Source organism: Sturnus vulgaris, chromosome 3 (genome assembly GCF_052056855.1).
Source record: "Sturnus vulgaris isolate bStuVul1 chromosome 3, bStuVul1.hap1, whole genome shotgun sequence".
Lineage (NCBI taxonomy): Eukaryota > Metazoa > Chordata > Aves > Passeriformes > Sturnidae > Sturnus > Sturnus vulgaris.
This window is the reverse complement of record NC_142245.1, coordinates 62,917,713-62,928,494: the sequence shown is the minus strand read 5'-3', so window position 1 is coordinate 62,928,494 and position 10,782 is coordinate 62,917,713. Positions and strand designations below refer to the sequence as shown.

The following is a 10,782-nucleotide window of genomic DNA, read 5'->3' as shown; positions in this document are numbered from 1 at the left end:
TCCCACCCCATCCGGCTCAAGTATCCTGGATTAGAAAGACTTTCCCCGGAGTCCTTTTCAAAGGGAGCCTCCCACAGACCTTTAAATCCCCCACATTTTATGGTGCCGATATTTAACAGCTCTGAGAGGGACAGAGGGGGGAGAGAGTGGGCAAAACAGTTACAAATAAGGGTGGCCGCTCTTCACACCACTGAGGTTCTTGATGCGATCAGCGGCGGTTTACACAGCTCACTTTTTCATCCCAGCGATAGACACCGAGATAAGAAGGCAAGCGAGAAAAGGCTCATTGAAGTTGCCAGTTTTACCTCAAATCAACCTCTCCATCCCCTATGTAGCCTTCCCCTTCATCCCAAAAGGAAAGTCTTGTCGGAGAAAAGAAACGCGATACCCTTCTGTCAAACAGGCGGCCTGCTTTGGCCGAGTTGCAGCTGAGCTGTGCCCCTGCTGCCGGCGCTCCGCTGAGGGTCCCGGGGCAGGGCGGGAGCTGCAGTGTTAACCCCGGGCTCCGCTCGACCCCAGCCCGGGGCCAGCCCCGTGTCTCGCCTGCCGCCAGCCGGCCGTGCGGACGGTCCCCAGCCCCGGCAGGACACGCGGGTTTGCCCTATCCTGGCCCACCGGAGAAGCCACCCTGGAAAACCCCTACCCAGGAGGGAAAGGCCAGAGCGGAGAAAATCCCGAGAGGCTGCAGACCCCCCAGCGCCCCACTCCTATCGCCCCAGCTCCACTGCGAGCCGGGATGTAAGGGGCAAATTCGGGGAAGAGAGGGTGCCGCGCGGTGTCCCTCTCTGCTGGGAAGGGGCTGAGCACCCCGCCCCGTCCCCCGGAGAGTGGGGGCGGCCCTCCCCACGGAGGGGCCAGGGCGCGGGGGGCAGCGGCATCTCCTCGGTGACCCCGGCAAGGCCGGCGGCGGAGGGGAGGCGAGCGGAGCCCCGCGGGCGGGGGCTGCCAGTGAGGCCGCACAGCCCTTCTGCCCGCGGGCCCCGCTGCCGGAGGATGCTCGGGCGCCGATGCCCCGAGAGGGCTCGGCCGGGAGCGGGGAGCCTCCTCCCGCCGTGCCGGGGCGCTGGGGCTCGCCTCCTCCCGGCCCGCCCCGCCCCGGGGCCTCTCCCCCGGGGCCCCGCTCAGGAGCAGCTCCCGCATGAAGCCCGGGGGCTCCCGGTCGGCGGGCGGGAGAGCCGGGGGGGCTCGGCCCACCTGCGCCCGGCGGCTGGCGGTGCCCGCGGCGCAGAGCGCGGCTGCTCCGGATCGGCGGCGGCGGGGCTGGGTCCTCCCTCTGCCCCCCCGCCGCTCCCGCCCTCGCACACTCCTCTCCCACCGCCATCCATCCATCCGTCCTGTCGGCACCTCGCCCGCCCGGCGCACACACGGGCGCGCACAGCCGCACGCACCCCGGCACCCTCACAACATGCTGCCGGCCACCGGCCCGGCATGGACCCCGGCGTCGGCTGCTCGGCTCCTCTCCGCTGCTGACTTCCCTCTGAGGTTTGCGGCAGGTAGCGGGGCAGACTGCTGGAAAGTGCAATAGGAAAAGCGAAGGGGAAGGGAGGAAAGAAAAAAAAAAAAAAAAAAAAAAAAAAAAGGAAGAAAAAAAAAGGCAAAAGCCATCAAGCCGGCCAAGCCCAGCTTTGGATCTCAGTGCAGGTATTTCTGCTGCTGTGTTCATCCCTTGCCGCCTACCACCCCGGTTTATTATTTCTTTTCTTAAGGAAAGAAAAAAAGGACGAAAAGGAGAAGTCGAACTCTCAAAGGGTTACTATGCAATTGCGACTGATTTCTTGGTTTTTTATCACTTTGAACTTTATGGAATACATTGGCAGCCAGCAGCACGCCTCCAGGGTACGGCGACAGGGAAGAAGTAAGTGCGAAGAGATTTATACTTTGATAACTTCTGCTTCCTCTCGTTGTGCTGTTCACCTGTCCGAGGGGTTCCGTGCCCCCGGTGCCCGGGCGAGTGCGCTGGGAACTAAATCCCGCGTCAGCGGTGCGGCCGGGCGGATTCGCAGGCAGTTTCATTCAATTGGTGGGATGAAGGCGATTTTTGACCTCTTGGTGCTCTTCTCTCTCACCTCACCGGGATGAGCAGCGCGGGCTTCGGGAAGACCTGCGTCTAGTGCTTTACATTTTAGTGTCTGGTAAAAGGGAACGTCCTTTCTTAGATCTTTCCTCTTTCTGAAGGGAAAGGGCGATGACATGACAGGTAACTTTTTGCCGGTATGCTCTAAGTGTCTTTCTCCATCCCGGGCAAGAAGACCCCTTTCCAAGAACGGGCAGGACAGATTTTCCAGATTAAGCCTGGAGCCCGGCGAAGCGGAGAGGCTCTGGGGTGTCGCGGCTCTGTCCGGCCCGTTGGCTTTCAGCCTGCTCTGGCCGCTAATCACTCATTGCCACCGTCCCGGGACTGTGGCCCCTGATTTTTTTAACATTTTAATTTTAATCCCATGGGATGAGGCAAGTCCATCCCTTCTGATTTAATCGGCCCCGGTCCATCTCCGCCCGGGTCCGGGGCAGAGGCAGGAGGCGGGCGGGGGTCCGGGGGGCAAGGGGCAATACCCAGGGTGCTGGCAGAAGCTCCCTGCTCCCTGTGAGGGTTAGAGAGGAGAGCCCCCCGTCACTGGGGAAGAAAGAACCGGGAGGCAGCAGCGAGTCGCTCCCTGGGGAAGTCGCTGTCCAGGTCGCGGGGCGCTGCCACGGTCGGGCGGTCTCTGGCTCCGGCGTGGGCTCGAATCCGCGCCGAACCTCCGGCAGTGCCGCCGGTCGGAGCTCTGCCGTGACCCTGCCGCAAGAAGCCGTGGATGAGGCGGGATGCGGCAGCAGAGCCCGCCGGGACGTGCCCCCGACCCGGCCTCACCACCCCTCCCGAATCAGACCCGCCGCTCTTTCTGGGGAGGAGGCATTTTCTGCACACCTACCGCGGAGGGGCTGCTCATGCCTGTCCGCTCTCTCTGACAGCTGCAGACACCGAGGAAATGTCATAGAACACAGCAGCCTGCATTTCATCAGCAAGAAGTAACTGAGTTACTTCCTCAGGGAGGGGAGGTACTATTATTTTAATTTTCTCCTGCTCAGCCTTCGTTCCCTTGCCCTGCTTGGCACGGCTGGCCCTTGAAAGCCTCCTTTGTATGGTTTGCCTTCTGCAAACAAGGTTTGATTCACCTAAAGTGCCCCTAAAGCGGAGCTGTGGACGAGAGAGACCGGGGCTCCAGCCCTTCGATCCCCACGGCCTCGCAGCGAGGGAGCACTAAGGGCTAAGTAAAACATGTCAGGGCATCCGATTTATTATCCTTGGCAAGGGAGGGCTCCGCAGCCTCCATCACTTCCCACCCACTCCTTTAACCCCTGGCAACCGCGGGCCCGCAAGCTGCGGCTGCCCCTCACCCCCCGCCGTAGGGGAACCCCGAAGGGAGCGGCGGAGGTTCAGCCCCGGGCTGGGGGCACGGCAGGGCTCGGGGGGCAGGGTGTCCCCGCGGGGCGAGGGTCGCGGAGCGGGGCCCCCTCCCCGCGGACTCGCTCCGGCACCTGGAGCTCGGCGCGCCGGGCCAGCGCCGGGCCGGCGGCGACCTCTGCTGTCCCGTGCCGCGGCGGGCAGCCCGCGGCTGCAGGTGCTCGGCTCCCGGCGCCCGGCACGGCACGGCACGGTCCGGGAGCTGCCCCGCTTTCGGTGGGAGAAGGCGGGTCTGCCCCCCGTCCCCGGCCGCTCGCAGCGCTGGGCACAGGGCAGCCGCCGCTGCCGAGCGGCGCGGCAGAGGCGCGGTGTGTGCGCTCTCCGGCAGCGCGCCGTCCCACCCCGGTCGTCCTCAGACAACCTGTGTAGCAGGGCAACCTTCGGGAAATAGAGGAGGAAGTGCTGGCCGCGAATGTTTAGCTGGTTGGTACGCTGTGGAGAATGTATGGAGCACTTGCTCAAAGTTTTGTGGTTAAAATGCAAGAGTTAAGATCAATTCAGAGCAGAGCAAGTGTCTGGAAAACCACAGCTAGAGGATCAGAATGGAAATCTGCCTCGTTATTTTGGCAGTGAAGGCAAAAAGCCTTTCAGAACACCTCACCTGGATATGCAATACATCGCCTACTGGAAGAGGTCTTGAAATCCAGCTGGTTGTAAAACGTGATTTGGCATATATAGTGGTTATTTGGCTTGAAGCAAAAAATTAGAATTAGTGTTTATGAAAGTTATTGTAAAAGTGGTAACAATCACTTGCACTAATCACTTTGGCTTTAAAAACCTATGAATCGCTGTTAGAGACTAGTGCAACTTGAAATAAATTATAGTGCATAGATAAAGAAGACACCTGTCAAATTCATCTACTGTGTGGAAGACTTTCCCTGGATTTCTGCCTCCTTTAATCGTAAATCATAAGCATATATCTCGGGAAATGTTTTAAAATTTCTCTTTAACCTAGTTATTTTTAAATATAGTACAAATATCTTCCCATCAAGCAGTCAGTGAGTCTATGTTACTTAGTTTTATTTATTAGCAGAGTCCTCCATTCCATGTATTATATTGTAGACTTACATATTTTAGCATAAAGAAATTATAAAATTTGAACTGACTAATCCAGAATACACCACGCCAGACTCCCAGCTGGTATAAATTGAAGTTCCTTTATTAAATTATCCCAGAAGGATCTGGTCCCTGATGCATTACTTATTTGGTACCTATTGCCTATCCTTACAATGAGAAATGCCTAGTTCGCAATCCTTTTGCTCTCCAAACTCCTGCTGAATTTTCTAATTGGGGAATCCTAAATTTCTGTCCCATGATCAGTAGTAAAGATACAGTTGACTGTGGAGAGATAAAACTCCTCTGAAGTCGACAACAAAGTGCAGAGAGATGTTCAGGTCCAGAATTAGACATAGAACATGATCAATAAAAGTTTAAAAGCAAACATACCATTAGCAGAGAAATTTGTGGTTTTATCCTGATAAGAGAAATTAAGATTAACAACGTTGCTTGTTTGAGTCTTACAAGACAGAGTAATATGCGGCTGAGTATAGACTAGCATACCAGTAAATAAGAATGTCTGTGTATTGGCCAGTGACTGCAGTTTGCTCAGAAAAAAAAAGAGGATCAAGTCAATAGTTCCAAAATATTTTGGCTCTGCAGGCCACTAACAACCCCCAAAATTTAGTACTGACAGTTATGTACATCTCTCACTGACCTTCTAATAGCGAGAAATGAAGTAGTATTTGCTGTGGGTCTGTGAGTGACCGGCAGACCATTTACCATGACCCTGTGGACTAGCAGTGAGCCATGAACTAAATTTGGAAATCTAGAATAAGCAAAGTGATAGAAAATTCTGTTTTTCTACCACGCTCTTACATTTGTGAATAAAATAATCTGTATGACTTTATGGAAATGCAGTTTGGATGTAGAGCTCCCATGATTATTGGTAGCCCATCAAATGCTTCCTGCCTTTCACTATAACAGCATGTCCAGGATACCCGGTGGTCCTTCCTTCCTTCCTTCCTTCCTTCCTTCCTTCCTTCCTTCCTTCCTTCCTTCCTTCCTTCCTTCCTTCCTTCCTTCCTTCCTTCCTTCCTTCCTTCCTTCCTTCCTTCCTTCCTTCCTTCCTTCCTTCCTTCTTTCCTTCCTTCCTTCCTGCTTGCCTGCCTTCCATTGATCCTCTATCCATTCCTCTGCTGATGCAGGACTGCAGGTCTTCCAGCATCTGCTTCTGGTCGCAATTACTAGTGGAGGACTCCAGTCTGCAAACACTGCATCTCTGGCTTGGTTTGCATTCAACTACTTAAAAAATCAAAATCAGGGAGGTGTGTAACAGCCCATTTATAAACAGCTATATAAATTAAAACAAACCAGGAAAATACTGACAAAACACCAACTGGTAAAATTGTATCTTCAGTCTTTTTATACTCTTATGCAGGGTGTAATTCACATGGAGGTAGAATGTCAGCAAGAAAAAAGGAATTATATTATTAGTTAAAATAACACTTAATTGTAGAAGCAATTCTTTTAATAGTTCACCACCTATGTATATTCTTGATATCTATATGTATGTTTAGGCTTGGCGCATCACAGATGGCAGTACTACAGAGTGGGTATGTAATATAGATGTTGTTACCAAGTTTTAAATATAGAAATAGCTTGTATCTCAGTGCAACAATTTAAAGCAGAAGTTAGCCAAGCAAGCAGCCATCAAGCAGCCCCTTTTGAGCAGGACTGAATTACTGTAGTTCTCTTTCAAAGTATTTGTATGCTGCTGATAATTTTTTTCTGTGATGTCTTCATATTAGCACTGTGAGGGTAAATCCTTTAATACTTTGCTGGTGACAAGTGGACAAGTGCAAAAGTGCAACCTTTTTTTTTTTTTTTTTTTTTTTTTTTTTGCAATGAAACTATTTTTCTCATTTTTTGGATGAGAATCTGTCCTTTCAAAAAGACACAGTAAAATTCCTATTGCAGTCATTGGAAGCAGAAGCTGTTCCATTACGTTGTTGCAAACTGTGAACATATCCCACTGTCGTAATGCCTTAAAAAATTAAATATCAGAAAATCAGTACCAATCGCTGAAAGCTTTAGAAGTATGATAGGGATAGACTGCTTGTGTTGTTATTTTTTTTTAATAACTCTATTTGTATGTAAATCTGTGCCTGATCATACCAGCATATGAGGAACAAAAAGTGTTCTTGTCCCAGGAGACTAAAGGACATTACTGACCAGTTCCCATTTCATACCTGACGTCTGAAAAGGTGATAATCTCAATTCTTTTTTCTATTACTTGCTGAACACATTTCTTACACTGTATAAAATTCATGTTAGACTTTAAATACACATATTACCACAACTTCTCAAAGACATTGATGTAGGATAGTATACCTGAAAATACATGAAAAGTCCTATTTCTTTCTGCAGACAGAATAAAATATTGCTATTTTTAGTGAGATGGTTTTAGAGCTTGAACCTGCCTCTTTTGCTTTCAGTCGAGAAAGTCCTATGGACTCTGCTGGAGCTGAAGTGAACTTTTTTCTGCAGGACCTCAGGATACATTTTGAGTTTGGAAGAAATCCCATACTAAAATACTTGCAAAATTGCATGATTCAAATATGTACAGCCCCTAAAGAGGATAAAACAATGCCTCTCACCTTTCAAAACTATGATACTTAAGCTGCTTAGAAGACAGTCTCTTTCTTAATCATATGAAAAGTACAACTATTTTACTACTTCCACCTGAGCCAACTGAAGCCAAACAAGTTAACTGAGACTAATTTCTTCTCTTGAGCTTTGCCTTTAGTGTACCAAGCCTTTGCCAATCTCCATTCTGCTGTTTCTACGTGCTGTACATTTTTCACTGGAGACGATGGAAGTTATACCTGGTAAAATCTGAGCTCAAAAATCAGACTTACCCATTTTCTCTTGCTTAACATGCTCATTTTACTTTCTGGTTTGCAAAGCAAGTGTACTGGCTTGACCACTGCAATTTATCACTAACATTAACAAGCTACCTGTCATTTCATACTCAATCATTTATAGACAGTGATTACCAGTCACACTCCTCCATTAAAACTATGGATGCTCTTAAGAATGATTTTTCCCCTGCAGTGAATTGTCCCTTTTGCTCAAAATTAAATTAGAAGTTGCGAAAGCTTGGTGGAGGAGATATAAATGCTAATAAAAAAATAATATTTTTGTCTCACTTCTAATTTTGGAGTCTGAACTACTCAAAATCACTTTGCCAATTTTTTTACCAAAACAATTCTGAACGAAGAAATCTTATCAGATGACAAAAGGCAGCTGAAACCATGTACGTTTTTATACAAAAGTCTGTCTGTCTGTCTGCTATTAACACAAACAATGCTTCAGAAAAAAGTACTCAGAGAATATTTATTCATGCAAAACGTGCTATGGCTCTAAAAAAAAAAAACCAAAATAAAAGGAGGAGAGTTCCAACTTTTTTATAAATAATCAAATAACAGATTTTGGCGACAGCAGGATGATTACAATTAGATGTTTTGTCATAATAAAATCTAACAGATTTTATTAATGAGTACTTTAACCTTATTTTTGTTGCTAGTACAGAGCAGTGTGATGAGCAATGCTACTTAAGGAACGATTTGTGCGTTTCAGTTTCTAGATTATGAGCTATCGACCTTGCATTTTAAAATGTTAGTGTTACTCCTGTGATCAAACATAGCAGCCACTGAAGCAAAGGAGCCACAAAACACACCTTTCTCCAGTGCTCCTAGGCAAGAACTCACCTATGGGGACCAGAGCTGAACTGGGAGAGCCTTTGGCTGTGGCAATGGCACTGAGCTCCTGCCAGCTTGAAATAGCACCCCAGCCTTGCACTGATATTTTGGCTCCAGACAACAGAATTATTGGGAGGAAGAACATAAAGGAATGCCTATAGTAGTACTTTTCAATAAAAGTAAAACCTCAAACCACAGGTTTACACCAAGTTCTCGTAGTGCTGCTATAAACTTTATCCCTTCAAACTTCTTAATGTGTGTCAGTATTACATCCTGACAAGTTTCGTGTTTAAAATTGCAAGGTCCTAGATGGGATTTTAGACATTTAATATTTTCTGCAGGTAAAGAAGATTTTGGGGCACCATAAAATGAAACAGGAGGTCATTGATAGATGTTGGGATAGTAACGATGTGTGATTCCTGTGGCTTCCTGTAAAGTGCAAGGGCAAATACAGAAAGGCTCACATCCAAGAACAGGACATAAGGTGCCTAAAGTGTGTCTGAGACAGGATTTAAATATGAGTCCCTCACCTTCAATAATGCTTAATTTCCACCTCACCCTTGACACATGGACATTTCTCAGATGCTCTGTCATTTCGAATGTGGTGTTTGATCTTACTGGCATTGAGCATCTATCTGAGCTCAGGTCCCTTCATGAAAAGACTTTGCGATTTTCTTAAAGAAACCTTGTGTTAAAAAAATGCAATGAATAAATAGTGACAAATAATAAATACATCAAGGCAAAGTTCCTTCACATGGAGCACACAATATTGCAGATGATTGCTTACTGACATTGGGATAAAGTCACACGCATTCCTGCTCCATACTCAATCCTCAAGCCCTTGCCTTTCCTGTGCAAACTAAAACTGAGCAGCAGCAACCTGAGATTACATAAAAAAACATCCGTTTATTAGAGCATATCAACACAGATAGGCTAGAGTCATGCTATATGGAAGAATTAATTTAGCTTCCTATTTCCTGGCCAAACGTTTTAGCAGTTAAGCTTTTGGATACATTAAGGGGCAGAAAGGCTGCTGCTCCATTCTTGGTATGTTTCAGAAGAAAATAGTGAATTCTCCTTTCTTTTGTTAAATGTACTGGTTTGCAGTGCTCTGTAGTAGTGCCAGGGCACCTAAACTCCCTGGACATACAGGATTTGATACAGTTTCTGACCTCATCTTTTCAGATCAGGTTAAGACTCCTTTGTTCCGTGTGGTGGATTTTGTCGATTTTGTAGGCACCCACCTCTTCTCACCTACTAAAAGGCAACAGAAATATCTTGCTCAGAGCTGCCAGCTGTACTTTGATGGAGGTGTCAATGGAGTACATCACGACACAAAGAAGGGATGTTATGAAAAATCCTCTGCCAAGCACCACGTTATCCACCCCACTTCTCCCCAAAAAAACTCCCTGGGTACACAGCTTCACTGGTAATAGTGTTTTCATGGAAAGTCACAGCAGAGCTAGGGCTTGAGATGTGTTAACTCAGCTTCCCTACAGGGTGAGGCTCTGTTTCAAGGGGATGGAAGACAAGGCTCTCACATGAACCAGAATTCTAGGAGCAACCAGCTGGTGGAACAAGATTTCCACAGAGTTCCTTGAAAAACTTTTTATGAACATCCACATGAACCAGAGCTACTAAAACCTGACACTTTAATATGTTTACAAAGTTTATGTATGTTATCAGCACATGCAATACTCCCATTAGGATTTATTATAGGTTTCTTTAGCAACAACATTTTTTATCATAACAGCTCAACCGGTCAGAGAGAGGAAAACAGCCAGTTTCTCCATAGTGAGCCTCCCACGCACACTTGCCCAGCATTATTGAGCTGCTTATTCATGAAGATTACACAAACCAGTGTCGGCAAGTGTTTCATAACCTTGTTTCCTCTTCCTAGAATGTCCATAATTAATTTCACTCTTTTCTATGCCACTGAATAATGAGTTTCTGGTGTTATTTTACTTGATGTTACTGCCGAGTGAGGAACTGGCCCTCCCAAATAGAAAAGTGGGAGCAAAGGCTATTTATTCAACATGGGAGTCATAAGATGTTAAGTGCAAGTATTTCGCAAACACATGAGGATGGATGAAGATTCCAGAAAGTTTTAGTATAACACAGAACTAAAAATAATCAGCTGAAATGAGACCTCCTTTTGCTGGGCATGCTGGCCACAGATGTCTAATAGACAAGATCCTGAAGGCCTGGAAGGCAAATAAATGACATGATTTTGTGTTTTGCAAAAAAAAAAAAAAAAAAAAAAAAAAAGAAAGAGAAAACCACAATAGTTTCTGTTTTGCAGTCCAAAATGAAATCACACATTTGTCTCTCATGTTTATGTTTTATGAAGAGTTGGGCAATTGACAAGTTTCAGAGTTGAGGGCGTATTAAAAGGGAAAGTAGAATTCTGTACGAGAGTGTAGAATTTATAACTTGTTCTATGTCCTAGACAAGCATTTTTAAGATCAAGGCCCTGACTTTGGGAATGAAACTATTTAAATGTGCTTTTTAAGCTACCAATTGAGGAGAAGTTTCAGACGTGTAAAAATCTGTCAATAGGATTTAATTTCAAGTGAATGT

The 10,782-nt window shown here is 47.1% G+C and overlaps 1 protein-coding gene across 1 annotated transcript in view; it reads left to right on the top strand.

The window, feature by feature from the left end:
* The first annotated feature begins 1,303 nt into the window (after positions 1-1,303).
* RSPO3 (R-spondin 3) overlaps positions 1,304-10,782 on the top strand; it is a 58,579-nt gene continuing 49,100 nt past the window's right edge. Inside the window, exon 1 of the mRNA XM_014874261.2 lies at positions 1,304-1,855. Within this exon, the coding sequence (XP_014729747.1) occupies positions 1,756-1,855 (100 nt within the window). The 5' untranslated portion in view covers positions 1,304-1,755. The remainder of the gene's footprint in view (positions 1,856-10,782) is intronic.